The 13,705-nt window shown below is 43.7% G+C and overlaps 1 protein-coding gene across 7 annotated transcripts in view; it reads left to right on the forward strand.

The window, feature by feature from the left end:
- CTDSPL (CTD small phosphatase like) overlaps positions 1-12,657 on the forward strand; it is an 86,407-nt gene extending 73,750 nt beyond the window's left edge. For 3 of the 7 annotated variants that reach the window (XM_027695503.1, XM_027695506.1, XM_027695507.1), the window contains 2 exons: positions 1,641-1,762; positions 10,265-10,449. In XM_027695503.1, coding sequence (XP_027551304.1) covers positions 1,641-1,762; positions 10,265-10,439 — 297 coding nt within the window. In that variant the 3' untranslated portion in view covers positions 10,440-10,449. Of the gene's footprint in view, positions 1-1,640; positions 5,566-10,264; positions 10,450-12,594 lie in introns of those variants that run through there. The other 4 variants (XM_027695508.1, XM_027695509.1, XM_027695504.1 and 1 more) reach the window with 3 other exon arrangements.
- The last annotated feature ends 1,048 nt before the right edge of the window (positions 12,658-13,705 follow it).

The raw sequence follows: 13,705 nt of genomic DNA on the forward strand, positions 1-13,705 counted from the left end.
TGAGAAATACCAGGTGGTGTGGAACCTGAGGAACTAACTTAGCTCTAAAAACCAAAGCTGCCCTGCAGCACAGCTTTTGTTCTTTGCAGTGGTGATTACAGATAGAATGGTTTGTTTGAACAACTTCTTGTACTCCCGTCTTTTTTCATTTTGGGAATGAAAAATATTTTATTAGGCAGGAGAATGAATGCTTTGCTGGTTGCTATCTGAAATCTGTGTTTGCAGGCAAGGGAAGGAAAAAAAATCAAGATCCTGTTGTGTTGTTATGCTTCTCCTTCAAGTGTTTTTGTGATAACTCCCTTCATAATTAGAAATGTTAGCCAACAAATTCATCAAGTTTTAGGAACAAGGATAAAAGACAGGCAGTAGTACTTCAGGGGTGAGTAATTAGGAGCAGTGTGCATTGTCACTGTGTGTTTGGTGGCTCCAGGAGCTCGCATGGAATGGTCTGGCACTTGCTCCCTCCATGGCTGCAGTCAGTACAGATGCTCACAGCTGCTTTGTAGCTGCCAGGGTAGAAGCTGGAACTCCCTTACATCTACTGACTTTTAAACAACCAGGCTGTGCAGTGCTTTCTTTGATGTTTTTAGGCTGTTGTCTGTGTGAACTGTTAAAATTAGTGTAGGAAAATTTTTATCAGGACCACTGTTTTCCGTGGTCCTGCCTCTCTGGAATGGCTTTTTTTTTTTTTAACATGAGCTGTTTATCTTGCAGCAGGCAGCTTTTAAGTTCAGATCCTAAAACTGTGATGCCTCAAGTGATGTGGTGAAAACATTTCTCTAGTTGGTGCCGCACGTGGTTTAAAGTTGCCATTTATAATAACCAGGAGCTGAAGCTCTAAATTTATGTTCATGATTAAAATCAAAAACCTGAACCAGATCTTCGTTTGGTATCTCAGAAATCAGTGCCAAGAAAATAATGAGCTGTAGAAATTTGGGAGATGAAGTTAAGGGCCTTGTCAGAGTGGTTTAATCATGTATAGAAAAGTGCTGCTAGCGAACTGATACTTGAGTCTCTGCAGAAACCAGAGCTTGTAACAAGATCCAAGATAGTCTTTAAAAGACCTCAGTGCACTTCCATCATGAAGATACACATCCAGCCCACATATTTAAGAAGGGTTATTACATGCATTATTTTCTGAACCTGTTCTCGAGGTCTTAATATTTTAATCTGAGCTCTGTTCTGTACTCGCTGTTAAATATTTCCTCCAAACCCCTTGCCAGAAGGGGTTGTTGCTGCATTCCTCTGTCTGGTGACTCACACTGATAATTCTTAGAGAGGGGAAAAAAAAAAAAAAGACTTGCCTGTAAATAAACTGTCAGTGCAGCTTTATAACCTGTGTCTTCCCTCCAGTCTGTTCTGGAATGTTAAGGAGGCAGAGCAAGTCGAGCTGCCCAGTGTGGGGTCACGTAGGTGACCTGGACATGCAGGTGAAGGTCAGCCTGTCCTGCAGTTGGCTTTGGGGTTGGGGTTGGGTGCTAGAAAACATGGGCTTGAACCCGGTGCTCCACCTAAATGCTAATGATTAGCAATTTGCCTTATTGCCATGATGAGTGTTACGGGACACCCACACAGGCAAAACTCACGTGTCCCCTCACATCATGAAACCCTCTCAGTGTTTGTTGGTTGCTTTGTTTCAGGTGCCTGTGCAGTCCTGGTTTGATGACATGACAGACACAGAGCTGCTAGATCTTATTCCTTTCTTTGAAGGACTAAGCAAAGAGGAAGAAGTTTACAGTATGCTTCATAAACTCTGCAACAGGTAGCCCTTAACTTTGACTGACTTCTGCTACTAGATTGCAGTTGCTAGAGGCTGTCTCCATCTTTTTCAGCTCTTTCAAATGTAAGCTTTGGGGAGGTCACCCCTGTCAGAAGTGCTACTCTTGATCTTCCTGTTACATTGGACACGAAGGACAATCATGAGTGATGCTCTTAAGCCTTCAGAAGCCTGACTCCTAAGGTCATGTGTTCAGACTACTTTTTTAAAGGAAAAAAAAAAAAGAAGCTATTTTAAGTGGGACTCTTTTAATTAATTTCATAAATGGACATCTTTTACTGGATCAGCTTTTCTTAAAACATGCCAAAAAAAAAAAGAAGCTTGTATTTCAGCAGTTGAATTTCTCTCCCTTTCTTCCCCTCCCACTATGCAGACAATTTTACCCCCCTGCTTAGAGCAGTTGACCTGACTCTGAATTTTTTCTTACAGAATGAAGTGCCTTTTTGAATGTTATTTTAAGATAAAAAAAATTCATTTTTGTATAAGACGTATTTCCAGACATCTTTTAGTCTTGTATTGTCTAAATGCTTTAAAAAGGAAAAAGGAAAAAATTTTATAGAGCACTGTAATATATAACAAAGGAAAAAGTTGAAACCAAGATGCTGGGTTCCTGTCTCCACAGTGACATTAAGTTGCATCACATTTTGTCACGCTCGGAAGGTTCGGGCGTTTCGTGGGAGGGGTGAATTGGGTTCATTACATGGTTGTTTCACCGATGATGATTTTGGGCACAGTTTGGAACATATCTGCAGTTGTTTTGAGCGCTAGGGAATGATGGAATTGAGAAAACAAGGTGGCTGATAGACCTTAAAGCACCTTCTCTTGTAGACAGATGAAGTTCTGTTGTCTCTGCTTACGCACAACTGCCATGCCTCTCGATTTTCGGAAAACAATTATCTTGGGAGAACGGGGAGGAGGAGATCTATTTATTAGTTTAAGGTTCTTTTCTTAAAACAACCCTTCTGGGTAAGCTGGATATGTGTTGAGCTGTTTGGAGTACTTTTTTCTTTTAATTGCTGCTACTGTATACTCACCAAATGGAGTTGACCATCGGCTGTTATACTGTTTTTGCCACTGTGCCTGTGCTATGAAACATTTTCTGTAAGCTGCAAACTTGGGCAATAAATAAAATGCAGGCTTCATAACCCACCCCCATGGATTAATCCAATGGTATCTGAAATAGCAGAGAACTCAGTTAAAAGGTGACCTGTAAAGGGTATTTTTTTTAATTCCTTTTTTTTTTTTTCAATTGGGGTGAAGCCCTCTCCTTTCGTTGGGATATAAAAATGCAAAAAAGCATTTTGCTCGCATCTCTGATTTGTATTTCTTTTTCCCCCCAAGCTGTAAGGTACAGATTGGGAGCTGTATCGAGCTTTGCTAGAAGGGCACAAGTTACTAGCCTAGACTAAAATGGCTCCTCTGGCCTTGGAGTTGAGTTAGACTCATCTCCGAGTCTGAGAACCTGCTTAGCATCTTCTGCAGTGTCAGAGGTGCTTTTTCAGTTGAATAACTTTTAAACATTTTAAGCCTTTGAAGAAAAGGCACACCTTTTCTTTCTTACTTTTTCTCCCCCTTTCCAGTGTCACCTTTTAATTATCCTCCACCCCAGAAATCTGCAAATGTAAAAAAGTGCAGCTGTGTTTGGCTGTCATCAGAGAAGACTAAATGGACTATTTGGTGCTTCTAATTAGCCTCGTGCTAAACTCTGAATTGCAGATCCCCTTTGCCTTTCCTGTTTCTCTCGCAAAGTCTTGAAGACTTGAGGTAAAAAAAAAAGACAAAACCAACTTTTTTTGCGATGGACTTGGCTTGTGATCCTCGTCTAAAACCATTGGTGAAGCAGCTTAACAACGTTCATAGAAGGGCAGGCAGTGAGTAGGTTGTAGGTACAGTATAAAAGTGAGCAGCTGTGCTCCAGCTGTGGCTGCACCCAGGGGTGTTGGAGGCAGTCCCGTCACACTCTGTGTGAGTCCGTATGGCATCACCGTTTTGTTTCTTACCAGCTGGCATTACCTTAGTACTGTACAATTCTGTGCCACAACAAAAAGACAAAACCGTCAAATCTAAAATTAAAAAAAAAAAAAAAAAGCCTACTTTGTTTAAGAAAAAAAAACAGGGGGAAAAAAAAAGAGAGAGACGTATGGATTCTGGTTAGTCCATTAACGTTCCCTTTCTCGGTTTAAGATTGTTTAATTTTGTATTTGACTTCAGAGTAACGAAAACCGTAAGCTGCCAAAAAAAAAAAAAAGAAAAAAAAAGAAAAAGTTGTTCTCTGAGCAGTATTTTTTTTTTCAACTGCGTTTTGCGGCTTCTGGGCTTCAAATGCAGTTTGCAGGGAAGTATTCAGGTTGTAGTTAGTCGTGCAGGTATGAGAGGAATGGCTGAAAAAAAAAAAACAAACTCAAAGACTTTTCTCGCAAGCGTTAGACCAAACAGACAATAAATAACCCACCGTGGTGACCTGTTGTACGTGAGACAAACCATGTCATCCGTTTTGCATCTCTGAAAGCAGCGATTTCATGAACCAGTTGCCTTAAGTCTGTGAATGAATGTTGACTATTAAAAGTGTCTTGTATTGTTCTAAAATCCACATAGAACGGGCAACTGAACTTCTGCACCAGCTTCTGCAGGAAGGGTTCTGACGGTGTTCTGTACAACCGTACTTAACACTGTATTATTTTGGCTCTTAAAATCCACAAATTTAAAAACAAAAAAAAAAACCAACTTATTTTAATAAGTTAGTTTTAGTAAAGCATTAAAATAAGATTTTGTGACAAAGGCAAAAAACTTAGCCACAGCTTTGATCTCTTAATATTAAGAGTATTTTCTGTAAGTTTTGAGTAATTTTTTATTTTTTAACCCACTTGGAGTGCTCTGCAATCAGGTTTGGACTCCCCTGTGTATTCAGATTTGACCAGAGGGATCAAACTGTCCTAGTTGGTTATTTTGACACTTATCATCGTACTTGAAATTTCAAGTGTTGAGTTTGCGTGGATATACATACGCTCTATATTTAGTTTCTAGATTGTAACAAAGCAATATAGTTCTGTCCATACAGTCAGATAATGGAATGTCTGTAAAATTTGCAATACGGGTATTTGATTGTATTTTGAATACAAGAGTTTAAAAACTAAAATAGGAAAAAAAAAATACTTGTTTCCTAAATCTCTTGCATATTTTGAAGTGCAGTTAGTGCATGCAGGTCACCAGGGCTGTTATAAACCCTGGGTTTCAATTTTATTATTTCTGGATATTATAGAAGTTATTAAAAAGTCTTTTCCAGTTGGTCATCCTGTTCAGCTAAAGAGATGCTGCCTGGCCTGAAGTTCTGTTGTCCTTTTTATGTCGGGTTAAAAACGGTTTTTTGCCTGTATAGGTATTTTTGAATTAAGCTGTAAGGCAGAATTGCCTTAGATTCTTTAAATTCAGCTGAGGTGTTAACGATTAAATTGCCATTTGTAAACTAGGGCTGTGCGCAGAGTCCTTGTTAACAACCACCAGGAAGCGTGGCAGGCTTGGAATGGGAGATGGTAGCAAAATGTACAATATTGCTGTGTTCATTTAGGTAGCTTTGGAAGAGTAATTTGTCTCTTTGTTTTGCCCTTTTGATCTTTATTAAACAGCGAAGTTCTACACGGAGGAAGCTCAACACCTGGAGACATTTGGTTGTCAGTGTACGCAAATCACTTTCTTACAGCATGATTTTGATTAGACTGGTTGGGGACAATAAAGTATCTAAATGACACTGGTGTGTGCTGATGTTGCAGCTTTTGAAATTTCAGTGTATCCAAAAAAAAAAAAAAGTAGTTATATAAGTTCTGGAGACGTAAATCCTCTGTTTTACAGGTTGTTTTTAACCTAATAAACCACAGTACCGCACAGCCCTATTTGTAAAACAGAAACAAGTTTGTGCCTCTGATTTCCAAGGTGCTGTGATGTTTTGCCTTTGTGGGGCGAGGAGGGGGCAGGTGAGGCTGGCGTGGGGCAATTGCTTCAGAATCTCTGGGTAACTATGCAAAACCAGCTGTCAGTTTTCTGTTTCACATGGTATTGTAAAATCCCAGCTGACTCTCTTTTATTTCCTTGTTAAAGGTCTTTTGGGAACTCCTTAACAGAGGAGTAAGCAATGGAAATGTTTCTTTCTTTCTTTTTTTCCTTCTTTTTTTTTTTCCTTATGATGGAGCTGTTTACACTTTGATGCAATGAACAATCCAGCAATACTTGAGAAACACTACAGATACCATATGAGTGTTTGCAGGAGAGAGAAGTGTTGTCAATCAGGTATTGAATGGTTTCTTTACTGTCACAAATAAAAAATTTTAACAATATAGTTACTTGTGCATGTAATACTTCTCTGGGAAAAAGAAATTCTGCACTTCTTCAGTAAAAGGCACTGCCCTAATTTGTCAGGGACTTTATTCCTGCTAATGCACATCCATGTTAAATCATAAAATCATCCATCTCTGTCTAACCCTTTTCCCCCTCTCCTCTTTTTTAAGTCGTGTGCAGGACTCCTCAGTGCCTGCCCTGGCACCTGCTTGTGCAAACAGAGCTGATGAACTACTGTTGAACTCTGCTAAATAAATTGGTGGCGACTCTTGCAGATGTTCCAGCTATTTAGATCTCTTGGATGAGATCATACAATAATTTGTTCAAGTCTCAAAGCTGTGTGACTTCTTTTGAAGGGCTTACTTCAGCTACTTGAATAGCTGTTCTTAACATCACTGCCATATCCACATGAATATCTGAATAAAACACTTTATTTGGTTGGAAAATCTATTTTGGGACTTTTTATCTGACACAATAAGACTTAGGCAGAGCCTTCCTTTCTAGGAAAAGGCACATATTATTGATGCTTTATGAGCAGAAAACCTCAGGCCTGTTGGAATAAGCAGCTGGCTCAAGATAGCACACTAGTTGCAATTAAAAATATTTTTTAGTTAGTCCTGTGATCAGTTGGAATTACTAGACTGCCTTTACTTTGTACTGGTGAGTCAGGGGGTTGATTTTTAAAAAAAAATCCTTTTAGGTTTGTTTTTGGGGGGAGGTTGTTTAGGGGATTTTTTTAGTTTTACCAGTCTCCTTAGCTGCTACTTAGGATAAAGATGCCTTTCTTTTTTTCCACTCAGTAAAACAAGTGTCTCAAAATTCATAAAACAGCTCATTTATAGCAGTGAGAAAGATCCTTGTTGTTCTGTCCTGACTGATTAAAGCCGAGCACACCACAGTCTACGTACTTAAACACCTTCCCATGTTTTTCCCCCATTTCATTGTGTTTTTGACTCAGAAGGAAAGCCAACCACTCTGAAATCCCCTGCAGCATGGGATAGGGCCTCTTCCAGGTGGGCTGCACTCCAGGGGATCCTGCAGTCTCCAGCAGTTTTCCTGGCAAGCGACCCTCGCCATCCAGACTTCCCCTCAGCCCAGCTACGCTGGCAGGAGACCAGGCAAAGCTCTCCTGGACTCCTCTGGTTCCACTGGAGCTACTGGTGAATAAATGATCTGTGGGTAATATATTGGTTTGGACAGGTTGGCAGACTCAAACTTGGGAAGCTTCCAGGAGTTGTTTTGTTGGGAAGGAGCTGTGCTGAGGAGCCGGGTTCTCCGTAGTTGCCCGATACCACTTAATGAGCATTTCTGAAACCCAGGACACACACAGATGGGTTTGACTCCATAGGGCAGGGCTCTGCATAGGCAGTTACACACTTTCCCAGATTCAAAAGCAATTAAAAGGGTTAGATTTGGTCATTGCTTGGATCAGCAGCAAACTGGATTTGGGAGGCGCTGGCCGTGTCTGTGTCCCCGGGCCTTGGTGGACCCGTCGTAGCTCCCACTGCTCTTCTCTGCGCACCCGACAGCCTTTAATTTTGCAACAGCCCCTTGATTTAGGGATGTAAACACACTTGATCAGGATGTGAATTGCAGGAAAATGCTGGACAAAGAAGGGCAGCGCAGCTGGCACCCGCCAGCCTTGGCCATCGTCTCGGGCTGGACTCCAGCAAGGACAAGGCTGCTGCTGCCTGAAGGCGAACGGAGGAGTCACCGCTCAGCCAGAAACACGTCACCCCCTCACAGAACCTCTGTTCTCCCAGATAATGAGGGTTGATCGTTCTGTCCCTACAAACGCGATGTCACCACCTCAGAATTCCCAGCGTTTCAATAAATGTTGCACTCGAAGGCTCGGAGGAGTTGCTGGCTTGACAATGGCTTGTTTTCTTTTGTCCGATTTTAATGAGCTTTTGTGATGAAAACCAAATTTCTTTACAGTGTAACCTTGTGATTTTATTTTTTTTTCCACGCTTTGATTCAGTTTGACAATAAACTATCTGTGTTATTTTTTTCATCCTCTTCATGTCTGATAATGCACGTAGTGGAGGGCTGCTCCCAGGAATCCCCCTCTGTGCCCACATGCCATTCTCCATGGGGGAAATACTGGGAGGGGGAAGCAAAGACTTCAGAGAATCAGGCCAGAGAGTTCTCCTCATTCCATTCCTCTCACAACTCTTTGGACTTGCTGGGCTTTAATAAAGATGAAAGCCCTGACTGCTGAGCATCAAGGGCTCCTTCCTCTAGCAGCATATTTGGCAGGTGGGTTCAGTTCCTGTTCTTCTTGGTTAACCTGCTGAGGTTTGAATAAAGCCATCTTGCTGCTTCTAAAGCCTGTACATAAGCGGGAGCTGAGAAAGGAGCAAGATCCTGGATTCTGGGAGGGGATAAGGAAGTGGGAGAAAACTGTTGGGGACTGGTGGGGTTTCCTGTGCAACCCCCTGTCAGTTCCTGTGTGCAGAACCCCTCTTGTGGTGCTCACAGCACCCCTGAAGCTGTGGGTTGGTTCCTTGCCTGCCTGTCCTGGGTTTGTAGGGATAAAGGGGCCTGAGAGTGGATCAGGAGGCACATCCCTGCCTTCCTTCCAGGCTGCAGTGGCATCTGCCTCCCTAACTTTGGCAGTGCCTGTTGTGAGTGCTGATCCATCCGTGGTGGTGGTGAGCTGGTGACCTGACACTGTCTGTGGGCAAACATTGATCCCCTAAGGGATTGGGAGGAACTGGGGGAGCTGCCTTGTGCTTGAGTTGGATTGGTTCAAGGTGGTCCTGTGAAGCAGCTTTTCATCTGGCACATGTCCCCGAGTTAGGTCTGCATGGAAGGGGCATGGTGAAGAAGCTGGGTGTAAGTCAAGCATTTACTGGAAGACAAGCCCACAGAAATATAAAAGTCTGACGTTTTCATGTGTGTTTTTAACAGGAAAATCATTCTATAAAAATGTCTTCAGGATTTTTTCCTAATCTCTGCCTAATCTCCTGTTTACTTCGTGCTGTACCCTCAGAGGTTGAGAACCACTGTGGGGTTTTTTATGCATCTGAAACGCTCAGGCATAAAGTCTGATGTCTTGGGCCATTTTGCTCCTTCACAAGCAAATGCATTTAGAAGAAGAGAGGAAGATTTTTGTCAAGACCTGAGCCTGTTTAATCACAGAATTATAGAATCATTTAGGTTGGAAAGGACTTACAGCTGAGTCAGGCCAGGTGCTGTGTAGGAGTAGGGCTGAGACTGAGCACATACAGGTCTTGCCCTTGGCTTTGCATCACAGGGCTGTAGCTCTGTGACCCTTAATATTCCTTTTAATATTTTCTCTAAATAGTGAGCAGAGCCTTGATTTCACTGGAATCATCTGTAACACATCTTAGTAAGTCAGGTAGAGCAGGTTCAGATGAATAATCACCCACTGGCCTGATCTCTAATCTGCTGGATAGATCTTGAAGTAATAAGTGGAGGGATCAGGCAAATATTTGGAATGATGATGGCTGTGGTTGGAAAATGGTTGGACTGTTGCACCTCGGGGAGAGGGATGAGCAGGCAGGAAGGACAGGAGCTGGGGGAAATCTGGAGGGGGCTTTATGGCTCTGAACTGTGGTGGCCAAGCCGTGACATGGTCTGGCACTGGGTGCACTTGGCTTTGATGCATCCATGGTCCAAGTTTCGGGAAAATGAGGAGGGTTTTAAAGGCTCGGGCCATGCAGGGCTCTGTCACACCACGAGATGGTGCAGCTGTGCAGCGCTGGCTTTTAAAGGCACCGTAGAGGATTTTTTAAAAGGCGTTATCTCGAGTAAAAGCATCACCACAACTTCAAATATCTGAATCCCCTGCCAGGATTGCACTCCACAGGTCCACGGAAAACATCTTCCTTCAGGTAAAAATCCTTCAGAGGCAATTTCTTCATTTGCCCAATGAATGCTGAGTTTCCTTTGCAGAAGGAACCTGTGGCCCCTCACCTGAATACAGGTAAATATTTGTGATAATTTTAGTCTCTTGATTACTTTTTCTTCCACGAAAATGCAGAAACGTGATCAACACATGAAAAATAAAGAGGAAAATCGGCATTTCTCAAATCGTTGAGTTCTAAATTACATCCTTATGCCTTCCTTAGTGTGGTAGACCTTGTTTTCCTCCAAAAGCTCTGCTGCTCACCTTTTCTTCTCTTTCCAAAGCAACATCGTTTTAAACTGGGATTTGGCTGAAGTACATCAGGAGGACTGTGGACAAATGTTGAGTCTCCAGGCGGGGGAGGAAGAGAGAGAAGAAAGCAGTGTGGTGCCAAGCTGGCAGGTGTGTAACAAGGCACCTCTCCCTGTGCCAATTCCGCTTCCCTGCCGTGTGTGCTGAGCCGTGTGAGACCTGGGCCAGAGCACGGGGGTGAGGGGAGGGTCAAGGCTGGACCAGAAGGGCTGCATCCACCAGGGAATGCACCACACCTGCAGGGCTGCTCCTCCCTGTTGGTGAGGGCATCGTCTGGTTTCACGTGCCCAACACGCTCTTGTTTTCTGAAGAGAAGTGTTTTTCCAACCCGCCACCTCCCTTTGCTGCCCATCCCCTTGGCCTTCTGCTCCCTCTCACTGGAGGCACCTGCCCTGTGAGGAAAGACTGAAGGAATCAGGTCCCATTTTCCTGGGAAGAGAAGGCTCAGGAAGGACCTCATCACAGCTGCAGAGTACAGAGGCTCCCTCTTCACACGGAGTCATGCGGAAAACAACAGGGAACAGGTACAAGTAGCACCAGAAGAGGTTTTGACTTGGCATAAGACAAATTTTTTACAGTGAGAACAGTCAATCATGGAAACAACTTCCCCAGGGATGTGGTGGAGTCCCCATCACTGGAGGATTTCAAGATGCAACTGGACAGGGTGATGGATAATCTCATCCAGCTCCTTTCCCATGACAGGTTGGACCAGGTGACCTTTCCAGATCTCTTCCAACCTGGGCTGTTCTTTGATTCTACAATTCCCATATATCTTTTTCCACCTCCTGGCTTGCTGTCCCCAGGAATGGGGTAATCATCTGTCCTGGTAGAGGAGAGTCATCCAGCCTTGGACAGGCTATTTCCTTCCGCCTCGGATGTTCTCCCCTCTTTTGCCCCTTCTTTTAGAGAAATGAACAGATTTCCCTGCATGTTGATTGTTTTACTCCTGCAAGTGCAAAACATCTGCATTGGAGGTCACACTAAAGCCCTTACAGTCCTGCTCCTTGTTAGTTGTGGGGAACAAAACCACTCTTCTCACTCAGAATATTTTTACTTTGCACGTATTGCCATTTTTATTTTACAGATTTTCCATTTGATTAGCAAAGCAGTGTGACTAGAAGGGAAGATGAGTGTTCTCCAGTGACACAACATGGGGCCAAGAGATGCTGATGGGTATTTCCAGATGTATATGGGAGAGGCAAACCCCGTCTGGCTGCACCAGGGAACATAATGCACTGTGAGGTGAATGGCTTGTGTTTAACCTGAAGGTTAATTCATGCAGGGGAGGCTGCCTTGAAAGCTAAATCCCAGGCTGGGATCCCTGCCTGGGCCCAATTCCTGGCTTTTCTAGGTGACAGCTTTGCCTGTCACAGGCAGCTCCAAGCACACAGGGCCCTGGGGGTGCTGGAGCTGAGGGGATGCTGCTGCAAGTAACACCTGCATCTCTGTTAGCAAAACAAAGACATTCTCTGCTGCAAAAATCTGATCATCTGCAAATACCTATTCCCAGTGAGATGCAGAATGAAGGTGTAACTTGATTAATGTAACCCAGCCAATAGGGAGAACTTAAATTAAAAGGAGAAAAATTCCTTGACAGGCATCTCCCAACCTTTACAGTGATACACTGTGTGTCAGGGAAAAGGTCAGGCTCCAGTTAAAGACTCCAGTTAATGGCTTGATGTTAAATGTGGCTCTGATCTCTCCAAGATCCTGTTTCTCCCTGAATCCTTTAATTTTCTTGGACGCTGTTGGGGCACAGGCCCTTCTCACCTTCACTCTGATGAAAAGGAAGGAAATTATCTATACCCCGTTGTCCAAGGGGTAAAACAATTCCACAAATAATATTTGTTCTTGTATCTTCTCTAAGGGCTGCAGCCTCGCCTCATTTGATTCCACATCACTCTGGCTCTCCTGAAAAATCTCTGGGAGCTGGGGGATAAATGCTTTTTATCTGCCTGCAGTGAGTCAGCTACAGGCAGCAAAGGGAACCAGATTTTCTGGCTGCCTCAGATTTTCTAAATTTCAACTTTACAGAAAATCAAGTTCTTCTCTTAACTTCTTGGTAACCAGGTTGTCAGCTGTGACACTTTGTTGTGATGTTTTTTAAAATAATGAATTTGATGTGCTTGCTGACAGGCTGGATCTCACAGGCACTGGGTTTGTGTGCTGTCACCCATTTTTAGGGATCTCACCACCAAAATAGGTATCAGCTCCATCCTGGAGACAGTTACAAGTGTTGAAGCAGAGTGACTAATTAGTCATAATAGCGGGATCTTTTCCCTAATATCTTTTTCTGTTTTAGAGCAGATACCTCCTGAGAACCAGTGAAGCAGAAACTGGATCATTATGAACCTCTGCAAATACAGAGAGGGGCAGCTCATCCTCCAGCAAGACGAGCACACCCTGGGCTGCATCACAAGAACTGTGACCAGCAGGTCGAGGGAGGGGTTCCTCCCCCTCTGCTCTGCCCTTGTCAGACCCCACCTGCAGTGCTGGTCCCCCAGCTCTGGGACCCCAACACAAGGATGTGGAGCTGCTGGAGCGAGTCCAGAGGTGGCCATGAAGATGCTCCAAGGGCTGGAGCACCTCTGCTCTGCAGACAGGCTGGGAGAGATGGGGATGTTCAGCCTGGAGAAGAGGAGGCTCCAGGGAGACCTCATAGCCCCTTCCAGTGCCTAAAGAGGCTCCAAGAGAGCTGGAGAGGGACTTTTGACAAGGGCTTGGAGTGATAGCACAAGGGGGAATGGCTTTACAGTGACAGAAGGCAGGGTTAGATCAGATATGAGGAAGAAATTTTTCAATATGAGGGTGGTGAGGCCCTGGCACAGGTTGCCCAGAGAAGTTGTGGCTGTCCCATCTCTGGAAGTGTTCAAGGCCAGGTTGGACAGGGCTTGGAGCAACCTGGTCCAGTGGAAGGTGTCCCTGCCCATGGCAGGGGGTGGAACTGGATGATCTTTAAGGTCCCTTCCAACCCAAACCAGTCTGGGATTCTAAGAGATCCCACCTGCCATGGCCCTGCTGAGAAAACCCTGCCAGGAAAAGTGTGGAGCAGGATTTTCTGTGCTGTGACCTCCCACCTCTCCATGCTCTGGAGAGCTGGTTCCTCTGTAACAACAACAGTCAGAGAGGGGTGAAAGTGCTCTGAGTTGCTTTTTTCCATGCCCATATTTTATCAAAACAGATCATAAAGTTGTCAATTTCTGTGAAATGTCTACTCCCCTCTCCTGTTCTGTGGCAGCTCTGGAACAAATAAAAAATTAAAAAATTAAAATTAAAAAATAAAAATTTTTTTTAGTAGTAATTTCGAAGTTCAGAAGAGCTCTGTGATTATTATTTTCCTTTTTTTTTTCCTTATATGAGTACCAACTCTAGCCTTACTCCTTTTATCAACAAACAGCCTCAAGGGCTGGTCT

Source organism: Neopelma chrysocephalum, unplaced genomic scaffold, assembly GCF_003984885.1.
Source record: "Neopelma chrysocephalum unplaced genomic scaffold, ASM398488v2 Primary Assembly neopelma1_101, whole genome shotgun sequence".
Taxonomy (NCBI): domain Eukaryota; kingdom Metazoa; phylum Chordata; class Aves; order Passeriformes; family Pipridae; genus Neopelma; species Neopelma chrysocephalum.